The sequence below is a fragment of the Numida meleagris genome, chromosome 3, assembly GCF_002078875.1.
Source record: "Numida meleagris isolate 19003 breed g44 Domestic line chromosome 3, NumMel1.0, whole genome shotgun sequence".
In the NCBI taxonomy this organism is placed as follows: Eukaryota; Metazoa; Chordata; class Aves; order Galliformes; family Numididae; genus Numida; species Numida meleagris.
In genome coordinates, this window is record NC_034411.1 from 63,473,329 (window position 1) to 63,493,741 (window position 20,413).

The 20,413-nt window shown below is 38.5% G+C and overlaps 1 protein-coding gene across 1 annotated transcript in view; it reads right to left on the reverse strand.

Annotated features, from left to right (window-relative positions):
* The window catches only part of RFX6 (regulatory factor X6), a 33,676-nt gene extending 13,470 nt beyond the window's left edge, over nt 1-20,206 (reverse strand). The window contains exons 1-7 of the mRNA XM_021392757.1: nt 19,650-20,206; nt 19,344-19,500; nt 17,554-17,677; nt 16,014-16,075; nt 9,719-9,796; nt 6,351-6,378; nt 1,422-1,529 (exon numbers count right to left, since the gene is read on the reverse strand). Coding sequence (XP_021248432.1) covers nt 1,422-1,529; nt 6,351-6,378; nt 9,719-9,796; nt 16,014-16,075; nt 17,554-17,677; nt 19,344-19,500; nt 19,650-19,833 — 741 coding nt within the window. The 5' untranslated portion in view covers nt 19,834-20,206. The remainder of the gene's footprint in view (nt 1-1,421; nt 1,530-6,350; nt 6,379-9,718; nt 9,797-16,013; nt 16,076-17,553; nt 17,678-19,343; nt 19,501-19,649) is intronic.

Below are 20,413 nucleotides of genomic sequence, written 5' to 3' on the forward strand. Positions count from 1 at the left end.
CTACAAAAATCGTTGCATGCATTTTGGATGCATCTTAGCTTAGGGGACTGAGTGATGGGACAGTAAGTGGAGCGATAACAGTGTGGACTGCTAGAGAGAGGTCAGTAATCCTTGGTAAGATCAGCTGAAAGAGGGGAAAGACAGGGAGGAAAGAAAATAGGAAATTAAAAACAAACAAAAATAAACAAACAAACAAAAACAAAACCAAGAATAAGGAATGAAGAAAGGGTAGAAGGGAAAGAAAGAGAGGGAGACATATAAATACATCTCTCTTCCCACAGCCTCTTCGTAACTCCAGGAGCCTGTCTGCAGAAAGGATTAGTCCCTAAAGCACTCTTGGGCCTTCCTGTCATCTGGTCCCAGCACCTGAGCAATTACATGGTGCCAATCCAAGAATGAAGAGAAAATGAGTTTCACCTCATAGTTCATTGTTGGAGTGGTAAAATCCAGTTTTGTTTATACTGCTGTACTTGGGCCACAAGGAATCTCAAATGCTCCCCAGATGTAAATGTTATAAGAATGCCGTTTGAGAGATTTCGATTAATGAATGGAGTCTATAGCAGTGGATGATGTACACTGCTGAGTACACCAGTCTTGGACTTTATTTAGAATCTGTAAGCTTTCCAGCTAACATATGTACTACAGATGGCTCCTTGTGTTTAGCTCTTCAAAACAGGAACCCTAGTCTTCACTACTTACATGGAGCAAACTTAAGAGGAAGGGCTCATTAAACAAAAAGTATTAGAGCAACATATCTCAAGACAACCACCATCATGACCTATACTGGAGCTTAAAATGGAAAGATCACTATTTGTACCAAAAAGATATCCAGCATAGTTCAGAGACATAGCAGTCTGTAATGTGAACAGAAATATAACACAGACATCACAAAGGCAAGTAGCCGAAGATATATAGCAAACTACAGAATACGTTGAACTGACCCTTTGGTTAAGCAAGATTGTATGCTGATTTGTGGAACATCATTTTACTAACTTCCAAAAAAACTTGCATACTCTAATTTTCACAGTCTCTTTTCAAATAATTAATGAATGATTGTAAAGTTCATCTAATTATTTGATGTGAATTATTTGTTCTGATCTAATCAGAACAAAATTTACCTTAAATCCAAAGGCATTTGGAATGAATACAACTCTGTTTGTTTGTTTTGCTCTCCCCGTCTTACATACCATCGGTTTGTAAAATACTAGGTCAGTTAATAGGTAAATAATTCAACCATCTTTCCTGTGGAGAGCCAGTTAATCGGTGTTAGTAAAGGTTTGCTCCCTCTATAAATCAGTCACCTCTGTTTGATTATGGACATTTCTGGCTCTTTCATGTCAATACCTCAAAGGCTAAGATATGAAGAAACACTGTGGCAATTTTTGACCTGTAAATTAGAAGAGAAGTAGCTCATATTTTACCTTGTCTTTAGAAATGCACCCTTGAAGCAAAAGATGTTGAGCACTTGGAAACTCTGGGAGGAGAGTTCCAGTTTTGGAACTCAGAGAATATTTCCGAGTGAAACCACCCTGAAATGTGAGGGAAAAACAGTAACATTGAAATTCCTATTACAGCTTCAAATGAAACCACCAATCCATGCTAAACTTGTGTATTATCTCAAGAGTCTCTCAGAATTACATTCAGATTCGCCTTCAAAATAATGATGCTTATCCAGACCCATATTTCAGATCAGAAAGGTAATGAAATATGTGCCTAAATCTAAACTCTACTTAAACACAGTTATCAGAATAATGCAACCTTTCAACCACATTATTTCATGGAGTTCTGTAAGCTTTGAATTTAGTATGTGTTTAAAAATTCTGTAAAATATATTCTGTTACTCTCTTATATAGGATGGACTGTGATATCCTCAGGGCAACACTATGTTTTATTTAATATGCATCTTTCTTGAGCAAAGTGCTAGGGTACAGGTGGTGCTATGGCTCTCCCCTGTTCTTTTCCTGCTCTGAGAGCACTATGATAGTGGATTCTGCTGCTTTACTACAATAACTACTATTTTATCATAAATGTTGATAATATTTTATGGCATTATGGCCGTGATTGTATGTAGGGACACTTCTGAATTATACATTTATTACATAACTCTTAGTAATTGTGACAGAATTGACACGAAGCCCCAGAAAATATCTTCCAGTCCTGTCTCCTACTGTACTGGAACACACACACACATAAACTTATGTACCGAGAGCTTCATAAGAATACAAAAAAAGGACTGATTGAAGTGTGTCCTTCTGTGTCATGCCACTGATTTTAGCTGGCTTCCTCCTAATCTGTTGAAGTGACTGAGAGTTTGGCCATTCACTTCAGAGAGACTACATCTGGTTCTGCGAACATTTTTGGAGCATTTTGCTTCTGTCTATAAGAATAGAATAAAGTTATGCTGGGTAGCACAAGCATAGATCTATGCAATAGAAAGAATCCTGTACAGCAGCTCCATCCTGAAATTCAAAGTCAGGAGACAAAGACTGAGGCTGGAAAGAGGAAATGCAGTTTCAAAGGAATTTATAGAGGAAGTGAATATATGATTTTGCTAGGGCTAACTCTTTAACAACAAGAAAGAGAAATAAAAAAGAAAGGGTGTTCATTAGCATTATGATCTCAGTTTTGTATCTTCGTTAGGATGATTTCCTTACTGTGGTTTTGAGTTCTCCTGCTTCTTTGTTGATGCATTGTTAACAGTGACCTAGAGACAAGATAAATTTGTCTTGAATTATACTAAATTCTACTGATTTGAGAGTTCCTTGCAGTTCTTAGAATTATCCAAGTCACTTCAGCTTTTAGCTTCTGAAATATTACAGGCACATCTCACAGCAGTTGGAGACTGAGAAAAGATCTCAAAGAATTACTAGATGTCAGCCTTTGGAGAGATGGGATTTGGGTGGACAACAGCCACTTTGTCTGTGTCAGTTCTCAAGCTGACCATGAAGCAATATAAGGTAAACCTACCCTCATTTAAATTCCTAACCTAGTACTCTCACAGTATGGTTTAGTCTATTTCTCTGCTGAGTGGAACAGTCACATCCTGCAGTGATATAATGTTACTATGTCTGTATTTTTAATGTGCACCACATCATGCTTATTAAGCTCTAAAATGATATAAGATGAAACCCTCATTCACAAGAGAAGCAATAGAATCTGTGTTATGGAGCTGTGCTTACTGAATCATGCTTATTCTCAGAGGACGTCATTCACATCTAGAGATTAAATGGCTGAAACTCATTGTTACATTTTAGTCCACCCAGTCCTTACGTTGAAGCCTGGCAAAGGGCCTTGAGTAGGCTTTCTGCATATTCCTGTGGTAAATCCATTACTTCCAAGCAGATTCCTTTTGTACTAATGAATGGAATTTTTGGCCATGCCCTAGACATTAGAATAGCAGTTTAAGTGGCCTTCTCCTTCCTCTTTGTATACAGTCAAATTTCACTTTAGTGGGTGTAGTAGGCTTACAGAAAAAATATAGTGTGAAGAAGAGCAAAAGGGCATATTTTCCTAAAAATGTTGATTCAAGAATTGTGAAGGCCAGTTTCAAGTGAAATTATTGGAAATACTGACTAAAATATAGCTCTAGCTGATTTATTCACCATGTGTATCATCCCCCATTTCTATAGGGTGGTATCTCTACCAAAACAGCCAGGAAGTAAAAGTTATACTATTTAAACAAATTTTGCCTGTGATATCTACTACCCAACTACATATAAGCTCTAAGTAAAAGAAATTATAGAAATCTGGAAGCATTAATGTTTCTTCATGTCAATACTTTTGCCTGTAAGTATCAGGAACTGATTGTGGTTTTTTATTTGAATAGCTGTTGTTTCCTTTTTTTAATAACAGGAATAAATCTTGATTACTTTAAGATGCAATTACTCATGAAATATATTAAAAAACTGGATTAAAAGGAATTAGTTCAAGTAAAAGCCGGCAGTGATGTTGGCGGGTGACTTAAAATAATTTGCTATGTTTTGTACCTTGCTAATGATATGACCGTGTCTCAGTTCTAGGCTTTATATTTTAACCCACTGCCACTTGCCCTTTCAATTTAATGCCATCTGTTTCTAATGGCCATTTAACATTAAGATAATGACAGTAATATTATCTGCTTAATTAACCATACAGACTCTAATGGTGCACTAACTGGTTTAGATAAAAGAATTTGCTGATATCTCCCCCTGCAGAGAGAATACTAGAAAGTGTGATAAAACATGCCAGAAGTAAACAGTGTCTCTGGCACTTACTAAGTGTTCATTCAAATGCCATTTATTCAGTATATTTAGACAATCAGAGTTTTAACATCTTTTCAATGTCTTTATGTTCCTGCTGAGACACCTTATGCAATCACTGTAAATGTTTCTGGAATACCTAGTTGTGTGTACTTTTAAGCATACGAATAAGGACATAACACAATTCGCTTTAATGGAAATTATGTTGCCAAATTTTCAATAAATTGAGGTTATTAAAAATCAGTTTTAACTACAAAACTATGTCTTTTTCTTGAGGCCCATCTGAGCAATTTCAGACAACAAAAAAAGAGAACATCAAAAATACAAAATAGAGATCTCATATGCATGTGTTCTTTCTCACCTATTTCCACTGACTTGTTCATGATTATTTTTCTGGGAAGACCAAGGTATTGAAGTCTGGGGCAGAAAGGGCAAAAACGAGATAGGTTTATGGAAACATGAGTTCCACATCTGGGATGGAACTAAAGCACATATTCATTTATGCCAAGGGCACCAGAAATCTTTCATTCCTAAACAATGAAAAAAATGAATGTCGTAGTACTGCTGGTGAATCCTTGAATACGTTGATCTCCCATGGCATAGCACTATCTTCTTTTGATAAGATAACTGATTATCTGGACAGAGAAAAATGCAGCAAATCTATTGGAACCTTACTAAAATAATTGATATGGTGTTACTACAGGAAATGATCAGGTATGCTGGTGAGAGCAGGGATTAGATGAAGAATGTAAAATGTTTAAGAAAGTGGCTCCAGCTAAACAAGCTGTGTTTACAGTGAAACTTCTGGACTGAAATTGAAGTGAAAATTCTCAAAGACCAGACATGGGACCGATGTCACAGAGTATTTTATACATTAAACTGGCTGACATGAGCTAATGAAATCATCAGTAAAGAGGAAGACCAAGAGGTCATGCAGAAATATCTGGATGGCTTTGAGATAAAGGCAATAAAGGGGCTGAAAATCAATAGAGTAAAGCTACACTCTCAGGGGCCAATAAGAATTTCTGCTATCAGCTAGGAACTGCTTATCTGGAAATGAAAAAGGAGAACGACCAGTTTTCTATCAGTTCATCACAGAAACCGTATTTGGTCTGCTAAATTAAATGGTGTCAAGAAATGTCCCCAGAAAATATCGAACCTGCATCATTCAGAATGGTTCCTGGCATTTTTTTTTCAGTTCATACCATATACAACTCTTCTAAACAATTTCCAAAAATGCTTCAACTGTTACTTCATGCTAAGGACAACGTAGCTGAGAAGTGACAATGCTATGTTGTAGGATTAGGAGTTCAGTACTATGGATGCAGGCTATGCCATGACAGTTCAACTCAGTGTCAAAGAACAATCCTGAGGGCACTCCTTAATCATTAAGATAGTCGAACAATGTTCTTTAATCTTCTAGCACAAATATGGTCAGAATGACAATGACTGTATCAGATGGTACAGTAGTAAAACTGTAGGTTATTTGTGAAACTGTCACATCCCAAACTTATACAGTTCTAGGATTCATCAGACGAGACATTTCCCAGAGAAACTGGAGACATGACTTTTGTAAGACTTTATTAAATAAAAAGAAGTACAGCAAAAGGCTGTGATTCTGATCGTTATTAAAGAGCTGTTTGTTATACCTAGTAAGCGAAAGCAGCAAAAAGATGCATCGTAATAAAATGTCATAAAGTCATAAAAATAGAAAAAGATTATGCTTGTGAAGAGGTGTAAAATTCCATTTATCAAAGCTCATTAATCTCCAGTCAGACCAATGAGATTCTGAGAAAGCCTTCCTACAAAAGTAGTGGATGCAAAAAACTAAGAAGCTAGACCTTGAGCCTCTGTTCCGAAGGGTCTGTTACAAACCTTTGCAGTTGCAGGAAACTAGGCTGGAACACGAACCTTGGAATTTGCCTTCCAGTCTTACTTTCCTATAAGTATTTAGAGGAGCAAATACTCAGTGACATGAAAAAGGGCTCTGCAGTCTAATCCTTAATGCAAAACACTGCTGAAATTTTCAAAGAAGTGAATGAAGAGAACCACAGGTCACAAATGCTACTTTGATTATGACAGAAGTGAAAGGAAACCAACTAAAGCACTTACCTCATTCTTCAACTTGCTTCCAGAAAACCTTTGAAAATAAATGTATTTTATTATTTTTTCATAAGCAAAACATTTTTAATATACATACAGGTATATTCTATCACTCTGTCATATACACATATTTACATATCTATATCTACACATAAAATAGATTAGAAAAATGACTTATGTTTCTCCAAATATGATAATACTAAAACCCATTCTTTTTTCTAAAGTTGTTCCGCTGGCTTGCAAGTGTATGAGGATATCAGGGAAACCTACTGGAGATAGCTTTTAAACATGAAGATTCAGACCACTGAACAAAAAGTAAAGTATAAAACTTCATTTCAGTTTATTTCTTTGGATCTTTGCAACGTCACAAATATCACAAGGGCAGCATAGACGCAAGTCCATGAGGTCGAGGAAACTCATAACTTTTTGATACAGCTGAGTAAATTCAGAATAGAAAAAAAATGTATATAGAATTTATACTTCTCAGGAAAATGAAGAAAACATAGTAATCTCTCACTCTCTTTTACCACAGTACTATTCTGATATAAGCAAAACACATTTCTGAGATGAAATATTTCTCAATTATCAAAAATACTTTGCAGTATGGTGACTGTGCTTTTAATAGTCCATTCCAGAGATTTCCAATGAATTCAGTGGACCAAGAGGCAGAAATTAGAAAACATACCTTTTAAATTACAGCTACCTCACTAGAGAATGCGTAAGGATAGAGACTCCAAAGGATCAGTATAATGATAAATGTGCAAGATAGCACAGCTTGTTTGATCATTGTTACTTCCTCTTCTGCCAGCTGATAAGATACTGTGGGCAACTCAAAGTCTTATAATTATTAGCAGCAATGCTGTCATTCCATGTGTTTGAGATGCTATGCTGGCAGGACTGAAATCCAGAGGCTGAAAGATTATGAATTTCACTTGTCCAGGCCAGGCACAGCTCCCACCGTGTGATGATTCAGTACATTACCCACAGAATTCCCTGGTTTGCTGATAGAAGAGCATGAATGAAGACATAACTCAGCTGACTCCAATGAGTTGCTGATTAGCTTCAAAGCTAAATGTTTTTGTTATGGACTGTGGATTTCCACATGTATAGTATAATGTACAAGAATGTACAGCAAAAACACTAAGCTGCATCTGCTAGTATTGCTCTTCCAGAGCCTTTATCACCAGTTAAAGCTATCCTTCTCAAAATTCTGTGTATATCAATAACTTTAGTGTCAATTACACTCCTTTCGCAGTGCAAAGTTTGATCCTTAAATGAACTAGGAGGTCAAATTTACAATGGAATTAAAGGGTTCAAGCATAAACACTACATTTAAGGACTACTGTAGTCAGCTCAATTACCAAGATATTAACACTTCAATGTCAATTAAATCTGAAATGGCAGCAGAGGCCTATATTTAGGCAACTAAACCAAGGCCCCTTCTAATCATTTCACAAGCTGCCACGTAATTAGCATGTGTTGTGGTGAAGACCTACACATGCTTTTACTTGTGTTGGAATGGTGTGATCTGATACCATCATCAAATCATATATATTCATTCACTGCCTATTTCTGCTCTGAGATTGACCCAGGAACAGTTTTTATGTCTTACTTCTAGAACAGCAATTGTGCAAAGGGTAGAGGTTAAAGATGGATCATTACATTTAGCAGCCAGCAACCAGGATATTCACTCTCTATTTTGAATCTCCACACTGCCTGACTTTTCTTCCCTGTAAGTCTGCAATTAACCCCAGACTGCTGCGTCACTGTCCTCACACAGCCATATCCAAACACAATGATAGCCCTGACTACGCAAAGTCAGCATTTGAGCTTCTGTTCTAAATCAGCTAGTGACTGCTGAACCCTGAAAATTCAATGACTCCAACATGAGAGCACAAATAACACAAATAAAAAGTTCCTAGCTAGTGAATCCTAAGCAACTGATAAGCTGAGAGCCTAGTCCCTCTTTCTGTATTTCTTATTCAAGACAGGGATACCTAGAGTTACCTGTAAACTCTTTGGAAACAAACCATCTTAATTTTAGGAATTTCAAGACATGATTCCTTTGGTGCATTTGGCATAATTTCCCAAAGATTCTGATATGTAGAGCATAGGATTTCCAAAGATGCACAACTATCTCAGTCATATGAAAAAATGGTTTTCAGAAGTGTTAAGTACTCACAAAAATCTACATATGCATTTATGTGAGCACAGATGGTTGAAAATACAGCCCTGAGGAATTTTGCAGAACCTCCAATTTCTTTGCACTTGTTGTTAGATTGTGCAAGGAGAGAGTTTTCAATGGAAAGGGCACTGGTTGACATTGAGTTAAGGTCTAAGAAGAACTACATTCCTTTAAGTGGAAAGAACTGATTTTTGTCAATTCAATGAGCAATTGGTTCAAGATAATGATAAATTGTGAAAAAAAATAATCTAGCTGTGCACCAGCAACACCTCTGCAGCTCTGGGTAAATAATGGATAAGAAAATGGCATATTCCATTCTATTATACCTTAAGGCCTTCAGTAGAGAGAACACTCCTTTTCAACATTATTGCCAACATTACCCTCAATTTTTACACTTGTGCTGCTGTTCGGAAAAAGGCTCATTGGATATAACCTCAATCTGACAGCAGCTGAATTTTCTGTGTGTGACTATAAGCTCATTTACTCTTTTGCTTTTTCATATTTCCATCTTACACAGGCATACTGCTGTAGACAATGAAAGCCATCATTCAAGCCATATGTGAACGCAGACATTTGTTTTACGAACAATTAATCTTTGGCAAACCAACAGGCAGCTATCGTAACGTATTGATCCTGCTAGCTGTCCCTAAAATAAATATAATTAGAGCTTCCTGGGTTAGGTTTAAACTGATATTAGCCAGTTAAAGGACCTGTAAATATTAATCTACACTAACCCCTCCTCCCTCCTACCCACAGGTGCCAGCTTCACACCGTTCTCCAGACGTTTCATAATGGGAAGCTGTCCTGGGGAAAGAAATCACAGGATGATGCACGAGCAAACAAAATGAGACAAGTATTCTGGAAAATGTGTTTTGCTGCCTTACACTAAAAAATCCTCTTACGGTATATGTTGATGCAGCTCTGTGCTGACTACAGTAAGGCCATACTGGAAGATACAAGTAAAAGATCCAGACCAAGCTGTTGAAACAAAAATCAGTGTCTGCAGGGAGCAAACTGCTACCTAAATCTTTGAATGCCAGACATTGACAGATACAGCAATATTAGTTCTGGTATCAACAGCAATTAGTGTCCTATAAATACCTTCCTTAGGGAAGTTTTAAATTGCACCTCCACTGACCATCTTTCTAAAGCAGGGGCAGAGGCTTTGTATCTCAGATGTATGCTATTGTACCTGGTTAAGCCTTTGCCAGAATACACAGAGTGATAGTATGCGCTGCTTTCTTTGATGCCAATTCCATAATAGTGATACCTGTGGAAAAAAAAAAAAAAGAGTATTTTTATTTCTGTGTGACGTGTCAAATAAAACGAATTGTCAAACTGATCTTCAATGCTATATGAAAACTTTCCTTTACAGCTTCTACTAATTTACTTTGCTGTCATGGAAAAAATAATCTGATCTCACAGAAAATAGAATTGTTGTGATTTGATCCAAAATTCAAGGCTAGCACGTTCTCTAAATTTAAAACATTTTCTCTTTTACAAAAATGTTACTTTGAAGAATATACCTAATACACCTATCAGAAACCTGTTACATCTCTCTTCCTTAATGTGCATTCTCTTTCATTTTAATTCCAGCTTGCTGGAAAAGTGCTAGTTTGATCCATCAGATGTAATCTATCAGGTTTACCACTGTTATATCTAGAGGATATCACAGAACACTTTTCAGTGAAAAGTAACTCCCTACTGCTTTTCTTGCCTATAGTGTTCATCCTTCTGTGATGAGAAATGCTAATGAATTATTCATTCACTCATTTCTCAGGTTGTAGGCTGACTGACTCTGCTTTAGCTGCTTAAGCAGTTATCACCTCCATTCATCTCCCTCATTGCTTTCCTGGAAATTACTGCCCCAAAGCAGAACTGGAAGAATACATTTATTGTATATCCCCTGCTGCTCTGAGCGCAACACCTTAACACTAAGAGCTGGTGCTAAGAAATCTGATTATGCATAAGATACTGCTTTTCGCTGATTTTGCTATAAAAGAAGCGACCTTCAGGAGCAGAGTGGGAGAGCAAGATAGGGGCAGATCTTCTCTAGTCATAGGAAAGTTTGCTTGAGTTCATCCATCAGGGGTGATAGTCAACACATTGCACTGATTTGACTGAAATGTCTCAAAAACTTCTCAAAAAGTTCATACTGAAGATTCAATCACAGAATCAGAGAGTGACTTAAGTTGGCAGGGACCTTAAAGACCACCTAGTTACAAACTCCTGCCATGGGCAGGGCTGCCAGCCACCAGCTCAGGCTGCCCAGGGTCCCATCCAACCTGGCCTCAAACACCTCCAGGGACAGGGCATCCACAGCTTCTCTGGGCAGCCTGTTCCAGCACGCCACCACCCACTGAGTAACGAAGTTCTTCCTAACATCTAACCTAAATCTAACCTCTTTTTGTTTAAAGCCATTTCCCTTTGTCCTATCACTATCATACCATGTAAAAAGTCTGTCCACCTCCTGGCTGTAACCTCCTTTCAAGTACTAGAAGGCTGCAATGAGGTCTCCCCAGAGCTTTCTCTTCCCCAAGCTAAACAAACCCCACTCCCTCAACCTATTTTCACAGGAGAGGTGCTCCACTCCTCTGATCATCTTTGTAGCCCTCCTCTGGATCCACTCCAACAGCTCCATATTCTTCCTGTACTGGGGGCCCCAGGCTTGGACACAGTAAAACCCTCCAGCAAGCAGTTCACAGAACACGTGAAGGTTTTCAGTTCATTTCTGCTATTCCTGATGATGGTCATTTAAAAAAAAAAAAATCACAATTCTACAGTTTGCTTTTGCATGGGATAGTTGTAGATAAGAACAAAAAACTAAAATGCTTCATATTTACAAATATGACTAAATATATTAGATACAAAAGATACTAAGAAAATGTTTGTTGGTGATAAGTTTGCTTAGCCTAGGTGGCTCCGAAAATCTTGGCTGATGTAGTCATTTCTGTTTCTGTTTTCACTGCGTGCATTCAGGATTTTATAGTCAAAAAACTGTGGCAAAAAGTGGCTGCTGTTAAATATCATGGTTTTTACTGTTTGTCTGAAATTGATGAGTCTATGTAATAGTGGTAGATCACAGTGGCGAGACCTTTAAGAAGGCCAAATGTCTCTCACTTATTTATTTACTACTAATTTTCTTTTCCTAAAAGATTATTTCTTTCAGGATGGTGATGTGATGAACAGAGCATTTTAAAATATCTGTTTATTCTCAGAAGCTCACACATAGGTACATCTTGTTATTACAGTTTCCTTTTTACTCAGTGAAGTCAAAGCTGAGCGACCAAATCAGAGCAATCCTTCAAGGTGGTTTAGAATGCCTTTCTCTAAATGTGACCTTTCACTAAACATCACAATGCTGGACAGTTGTCCTCTATTTCAGATGTATTAGTGTGTCATCTGTATTGTGAATTAAAGTCCGGAAGCTTTTCAATCATTACTTTTGGTTTAGGGGTATTGGGCCAAACACCTACATCAGAAAATTCCTGATATTTAAAGAGTTCTGACAAAAATGCTAAAGGCATGAACATTTTTTTCTCCTTCATGAAAATGAAGTTATTTTAGATGTCATTTAAGTAGTTTTGAAAATGTATATGTATAGATCCTGTGAAAGAACATGTGCTTAGCCTTGACATTGCAAAGTCTGTGCAATGCACAGAATGAAAAACTAAACAGAGCTCCGATTACTTCTTTAAAAATGTTGCACAGTAATGTACGTGGCATTGGCCATATAAGCAAGCAGTTCCCTGCATCCATTCTGACATCCCAAACCTCTCGGTTTCAATTATGCACCATTTTTTAAATTCTAAAAATAAAACTTCATACTTGCGCCACAAATTTGGAATTCCCTATTGTTAAACCAGAGGCCAAAGAAAAGCAGTATTTCTTCACAAGTTAGGAATCAAGATCTAGATTATTCAATATCTAACTCAGTATTAACATATTTGGGCTACAAACAGGCACTGTTGTATGATTTGTATTCTCAGGTTTGTAATGGCAAGCAAAATACTTGTTCCTGTTCTGGAATGCCCCAAGATACCAGAATTTACACTTCTGACATTTTATTACATGAAGAATAGAAGCTTTCAGTACCTATTCTGCCCTTAAAGCGGAGCAACTATCCTTCTAATTTCCTTTAATTTTACTAATAAAAAAAATACAGCTTTCCAGTTATGGCACAGGAGCAATAATATCTATATATATGTATAAATATATACATACATATATATAACCTGTGCTTTTCAAATTCTGTCTGGCATGCTTCATAGAGTAATAAGATATAAAGATTTTCATTCTCTTACAGCCCAAAATGATTAGTTGAATATCTTATTTTTGACTCATTGTTGATAGTAATATACCTATTCCAGACATGCAGATAATGTCTTTACCCTACAGCTTTGAGTACCCTCTGTCTCCTTACATGCATATTTGTAGGTTTATGTGTATAGTATACATGTTTCTACTGTTCTGTCACATAATTCTTAAAATGAAATCAGCTGGCACAAGAAACTTACTCTCAATTTTTGTAACTAATGTACTGAAAAACAAACCAAACTGCTTTTCTCTTAATTTCAGTGGCTTATTGTAACATATGTTCCTATGCAACTAGTAGCCCTGATTTTAGCATACACTGACACAAATGACAGCTGATAAGGAAATGATAGGCTTAAGCTGTTCAGGGACTTGCAATAACTTGTTATCATGAGGCCAGCTGCCATATCAGTTTTATTAACCCACTAAATCACTCCTAATAAATAAGATAATAGTTTTCAGACATGATGGATAAAAGCTAAGATTCAACACTGGTCAAAGTCTACAAAGAAATTAAATTGTAACTTGAGCTCAACAGCCTTCTGTGGGCATGGTTTGAGCTGTATGCACATTTTCCTAAATAGCTGCTCCACATAATTCATGTACAATGAAGATCGTAACTAAATTCTACTAGTGGCCACAGTATATCCAATATTGCCTGTGCAAAAAGGAGGCTTCAGAACCTGCACTACAGACAACTGTTGCTTAAGAAATGCTAATCTCAGAGAAGAGTTTGCAGTACTTATTTATTGTGCTGTGCCTTCTTTCAGTCAGCTGGGATATAGAAATCTTCCCCTGCCATTCAGCAACCTGGAGTGATCAGCATGGGCATCAGAGATAAGTGAACACTGCTAACAAGACTGTGTCCAATATGTTGTACTTTCTTAGTCAAATGTTTAAATGAGTATCTTAGTATTTACACTTTTGCACAAATAAGACTGTTGGATATAAAGAGAGGGAGACTCTGACTGAGGATCCAAGTTCTAGGATTTATTAGAAGCATTTTTAAGGCCCCTCTCTGCCTGGAACCTCAGATAACAGAACACTGCTCAGAACCTGAGGAGAAACCAACATTTGTCTGTATACCTCACACCTTAGAGCAGCACTTGTGCCTCAGATTTTAGAACAGCATTGTTTTCTAAAACCCAGTTCACGTTCATGAGTATGGTGTAGGAGAAAATTTCTGTCATCTTGAAGTTGGAAGAGAGAATTTATTTTCTTCGCTTTCTTCTGATCACAGCCAGGGTCCATCAATGTGTTACTGCACGTGCATGCAGTATGTGCAGGGCTACTAATTCCTAAAGATTTTGCTTTTCTTTGTAATATAAGAATAATGATTCCACTGGAGAGCACTTTCATGCTTTTGCAGCACCTAAGCCCTGGACAACAAGTGCTTCCCAGGCAATACCACAACACCAAACATTGCTGTCAAAAATAGCTAGAGCTATTACTGCTTCTACTAATATTATATCCAAATAATAACAGCAACAACAGAATTTAAAAAAAAATAGTCACTTTCACTACCACGCTTAAGCATAGAATTTAATTGCTAAAGAGGAAAACTCCAGTGGAAAAAAAAGGAGAAAGAAGCGCCAGATGTTCAAACAAAACCTGCTGATGCCTCATCTCCTTTGAGGAAATTGCCCAAGAACAGTTAATCCATATGAAAATATGGCACATATTACCATCAAGGTCAGTAGGGCTATTGGATCCGCTGAAGAAATGTCACGCATGAAGTATATCTGTGCTAGCACACTTAAATGTCTCTGAGAAAAGAGAACTGTAGTGACACAATTAAGCCTATGGCTAGATTCCCATGTCTAAATCAAGATTTGAAACATGCCCCTTTACTTGATGGATGCTAACTTACTATGCTTTAGTTACACAGATATATGACATGCTTTAGAAGTTTGGATCTTGTTTATGATTTACTAGGCATATCAGATCAAAAATATAATGAGCATCTTTGCAGTACTTTCCCCTTGTATTCTCTTGTTCATTAAAACTTGAAAGTATTTCTCCAAATATGCTGGGTTGCGAACGTGATTAAGACTTAACAGAGGCATTCATGAATCAGAAGGTTGCCAAATATTTCTGCACAGATGATGAGTGCCAGATCCCCTAAAAAAACTTAAACACAACAGAAACAGCAAATGTCCATCTCCAAAGCTGACCAAATCTGCAGCAGCTTGTGCTTGTAACCATAGCTGAACTATGCCACATCAGAAAATGCATGAAATCCCTCTTTTTCCCTATACCTGGCCTTTCTAAAAGTGAATCTCCTTTAAAACTCTCTACAGAGCATCTACAGATCATCACTTCTCTACATTCCTTACACCAATACATTTTCACTTCCTTATAGGGAGTATTCCCTACTAAAAGTAAAAAAATCAGACCGGGGACAGTTCATCAGTACTTCCTCAGCAGTCTTGGCATGAGGACATAGGTGAGAGAGTGGAAGTAAGGGATGTTATTACCACTGTTCGCCACTGCTTTACACTCATTTTATCACAACTAAAAACATAATGCCAGAATCAGAACAAACAAAACATTTCACCACATGCAGTGACACATAATTGTCTGCAATCTGTTTCCAGATGCTAATATTCTGCAGCTGAAATATACAAATCAGATCGATACATTATATATGAAATGACCACGCAACAGGCCATGTACTTATCAGAGCTTTTAAAAATTATCCACATATATACTTTCTCCTAAACAGAAGACAATGCTTTTTTCTAGTGCTAATTAATTAGTATTGTTATGGATAGAACAGTTTGAAAGTTGTCAGGTTTACAAAAGGCAAATGAAATCACAGTTAAATTGCACATTATTTATAGAAAGATGAACAGTTGTAACGATGATATATGTTATAAAATGTTTTATGCACACACATATAACATTTTGATGTATGTTCTCAACAAACATATGGCTCTATAAAAATAATTGTGCTTCAGAAGGTTAATCAGTTTACTTTTAGAAATTATGCCTGCAGTAATGTTTTCACTTAAATGCTATTTCAATTTCATCATGTACATCACAAGTTATCACCTAGAGCTTTCCATCTGAATAACTCCTCCTACCAATTAATACTCATTACGAAGGCATGAAAATACATTTAATTCCTAGAATGTATTTGGTAAGCGGATACATGGATAACTGTGCCTTACTTGGAATGGCCCCTTGTTCCAAGCCGCCTTGTGGTAAGGAGAGGGAATTTCTGGCGAATGGTCTAAAGAGAAAATAACTGTATTAATTTCTAACAGCAGCATACTTTCTTAGCAATTTGTTCATGGAAGAAACTGTAGGATAAATACATGGTCTAATGTAGTCCATAAATAAGTATTCGTGGCACATAAGACACAACATAAACAATTAAGCATGTTGTACGCTGCAGAGGTCCTTCCAGCCTCATCCATCTCACTGTGTACCTCCAGTCTTCCCGAGTTCCTCGTCTGCTCTTCCTTTCCATTTTCACTTCTACAGTGCAAAGCCTTCTCCCATGATCCTGCCCCACTCAGATCCCTAAGTACAACTGTATCTTTAGCTTCAGAGATCTAAACAGAACCAAGGGAAAGATTTGGCTGCTAGCCGTTCCATTTTCAAAGCCAAACAGCGAGAAAAAAACTGACTTTTTATTCAAAAAAATCAAATTTTGATTTGAAAACTGACCTGAAGGCTCAGGTAAAAACATTTCCCTGCCTTGCACGTATTTCTATGCCCTCCACTATCAAAAGGCTGCACTTTCGATATGATGCACACTTATACCAACTGAAACACTATGAAAATTTGTTTGGCACGTAATGTGATTTAATTCAAATCAAGAAAAACATGCTGTCACTGGACTCCTGAAATTGAGATTACTGCCCTAAAAACATCCTACTCTTCCCATAAACAACAATGCTTAAGGGAAAAGACCTATTAAGAATAAAACTCAGTAACAGAGGTAGAACTAACAGACACAGCTAATAGCTAGATCTCTGTCAAAGTCTAAATGGAAAGCTGATGTTTTCCTCATTTATGTTGGAACTGTGTAATGAAAATTAGATATACACTGAGAAAGCATATCTCATTCAGGATGAAAAAATTAGTAAGTGAACATTTTATGAACTGGACTTTAAATCCATTATTATTATTTCATTAAATTAATGCATTTTGCTATCTATGAACAATGAAGAGATCAGCATTTTTGGTTTCCCCTTTCACTAACTACTCAGAGTTTAATTTGGAAAGTTCACATCTCCCTTTCATTAAAATGATTTCAGGATTATTTGTAGAGAAAGGCAGAAAAGAGGATAAATCAACTTTTTTTTTCCCCCCATTCAGGAGCTCTTTGCATTATTAACTTTTATTCCCCTGCTTGTATTGCTTACTGTGTCACTTCTCACTTTGCACTTTAGTATAATTAAAAGTGTCTTCCATGTCAATTTTTTTTTTTTTAATGGAAAGAACCACATTAATGTCACTGTTAAAAAGAAAAAAGAAAGCTCTTGGAGAGAAAACAAAACAAAGAAAAAGAAACAAAAGTTCCTTCTGATTCTTCTAAAGTTGTTGTCATAAAACTCTCACATTTGCAATAGCATGGTTAGTTTGACCACATGTACATTAAAAGCAGAAAAAACATTTATTAGGCATTTTAACACAGGCATACTGAATTGTGAGTCTATCGAAGAACTGGCCTAACAAATGATGAAGACATTTGCTCTTTACCTTCCCAAAAGTTGCAGCACAGGCAGGTTCTAGCTTCTCTTTTCTGCAGAAGTCTAAATAATGTGCATAAAGGATGCATCTTGGTAAGCAAACTCCCTCACAGACAATGTAGTTTTCTTCCAGCCTGTACAGAGAAAGAAACCGCCAGGGTAAGAAGCAACACGGCATGTTTCCCCATTTTATTTCCCTTCTCTTTTTCTGACACTCCCCCTAATTTTTTTTCCATTTTACTGAAGATGTCCATGACAGCACATAGATGAGTTTCTACTGAACAAGACAAACACCAGAAACTGACCACACTTGATGCTTAAGGTAGCTGCAGAGAACACCTGGGGCCAGGTCCCTTTTCCTAATGAGTCTTCTTCAATGTAATTTGATTCAAATGATTTTGATTTAATGGACTACCACCTAAGAACCAACCTTGCTCTAAGAAGATGAGCACCAATTATGTACTGGAACACTTGGGTTTAAGTCTGACCTTTGAACAGAGCAGGGACTTCATCTTGCATCTTCCGTCCCAGTATATGTTTAACAACAAAAGTTTCTTTTTTTTCCTACTTTGGATTTTTACTTTCTGTGTTGGACCTGAAGCTGTTTCTTGACCAAACCATAGCAAAAATCAAAGATCTGACATTTTTCTGAAGAGTATACATTTTTGTGCATCTGTTTGTAAAATACAAGTGCCTGACAATGTTCAATTAAGTCTAATTTAAAAACAAGTAGGAGCCAGTTGTCTTCCCTTTAGCTGAACTCTGGGTAACAGCAAGGTGTTCCACTCCTGATTGTTTCTCTTCTTTGTCAATATCCATCATTTGCTACTCCTGGAATTATCTGCAATAAATTTATCTTCCAAACTACACAATGTATAAGAAAATACCATGCAGTAAATACTGCACACAGAATTATTTTGTACATCCTCCCCAGGCTCAAATCCTTACAATTTACTGTCTGCTCTAAGTCAGATGTAAACTAAACTAAGAAACTGGGATATCCGTATTATTCTTGCTTTTCAGTTAGAAGGAAAGCTCTAGATTTACAACCGACATTTGGTAACTAGGCTCCCATTTAATTCAACAGTACTGCTCACTAACTTCCAGAGTATTTCAGGAAATACCTGTATTAGTTAAAGTCCACAGAATTTGAACTCTTATTTGGTTCATTTTTATCTAAATAAAACGAAGTTAGGGTGTCTGTGGGTGGTAGAATGTAATGCAAAAAATAGTGAGAGGCAGGGAGAATGTAACTGTCATGGCCATAGAGAATAACAAGAGCAAACAAAATTCTTAGGTAATTTTTCATTTCTCCATTTTTTTTAATACTTCTAGGCTTAATATTTCTGGAAAGAAGATAGAATGTTATTTTACTGAAACAAAATAACGTGTAACTGACTGTATATGTATTAATATTGTATCCCTGTTCAATCAGGATGACCAGCTAAATAAACACAGTTTCATTCCATATCAGCCACCTGGATCACACATCCAGGTACAATAAGCTGACCCACGGTGATTTCTGTCCCGGATAAATTTGATCTTCCAATACCTCTCACAGCCATATGCGGGGGGGGAACCCGACAGAGGTTTCTGCTAACGGATAAACCTCTGCTAATTCAAAACATCGGGAATTTGGGGGAGACCTTATCTGTATGCAGATGAGGGTTATCAAAAGTTGAAACAAACCCAAGGAACCCAACGAACGCAGCTAGGGCCGACGAGCGGCGCGGTGCCGCTCCCGTCGCCGGCTCAGCCCCGAGGCTGACCCTCTGGGACCCCCCGTCCGGCCGGCCCTACCACTGCAGGGTGAGCTGCGTCTGCTTCTTCTTGTCCTTCATCATCTGCGTGATGCTCTTCCTCGGGGACGGGCTCTTGTCCGCGGTTCTCAGTTTGCCGTCGCGAGTATCCGCATCCTCTTCTTCCGAGGAGAGAGTCTCACCGTTAAAAGGCACTTCTGCGCGAGAAAAAGCGAAGAGAGAAGCAGGCCGGGGACAGCGTTAGGCCGGCAGCACACCATCCATCCCCCCCGCGCCTCCCGTTAAACCGGCGCTGCTCCACGGGCAGGGCCGCGTCCGCCCCCGCGGCTCTCCCCTCGGTCCTCACCCGACTTGATGGCGGCGGGTAGCTCCGGCAGCCCCCTCCCGGCTCCCAGCCCCTCCTCGGCGTAGGGCAGCAGGCCGCCTGCCAGCAGCTCCGCGTAGCACTCCTCCGGCGCGCCGGCGGCGGACATCGCCTGCGCGGCCGGGAGGTGCAGGAAGGCGTCTTCTTGCTCGGGCCCCTTGGCCATGCTGCTCAACGGCACCTGCCTCGCCTCGCCGCCGCGCCCATGGGCGGCCGAACGGGACGGGACGGGACGGGCGCGGGGCGGTGCGGGCCGCCTGTGCGGGGCTGCGGTGGGGAGGACGGCCGAGCGGGAGGACAGGCGACACGAAGCGAAGCGAGGAACAGGTGTGCCTCGGGAGGCGGCGGGCTCGGGGTGCCCCTCCCTCCTGAGGGCAGCTCCGGAGGGGTCGGGGCTGGAGGACCGGGGAGTGGGTCTGCGGGGGCTTAATGATTAACTCCGCACTGCGTGCGGGAGGGGCGCCTCGGCGTTCTCCTGTCTCCTTCTTACTTCAGACGAGGTACTATACACAACTTTGTCCGTATCACTGTGTCCGTGTATGACTTCTGTCAGTTCTCAGCACAGCTGACAAAGACAGTTCAGCTTCTGTTCTGAGGCTACGGTAAAATCTCGTCTCGTTCTTTGACTTCTCTGAGCCTTTCAGCTGAGCTGAGTGCTTCAGAGCCTGGCCCAAGAGGATCAGTATTTCTACAGTATGAAAAAACCTCCCAGTTACTAACTGTTGTGATGAATCTCTGGTGAGCAA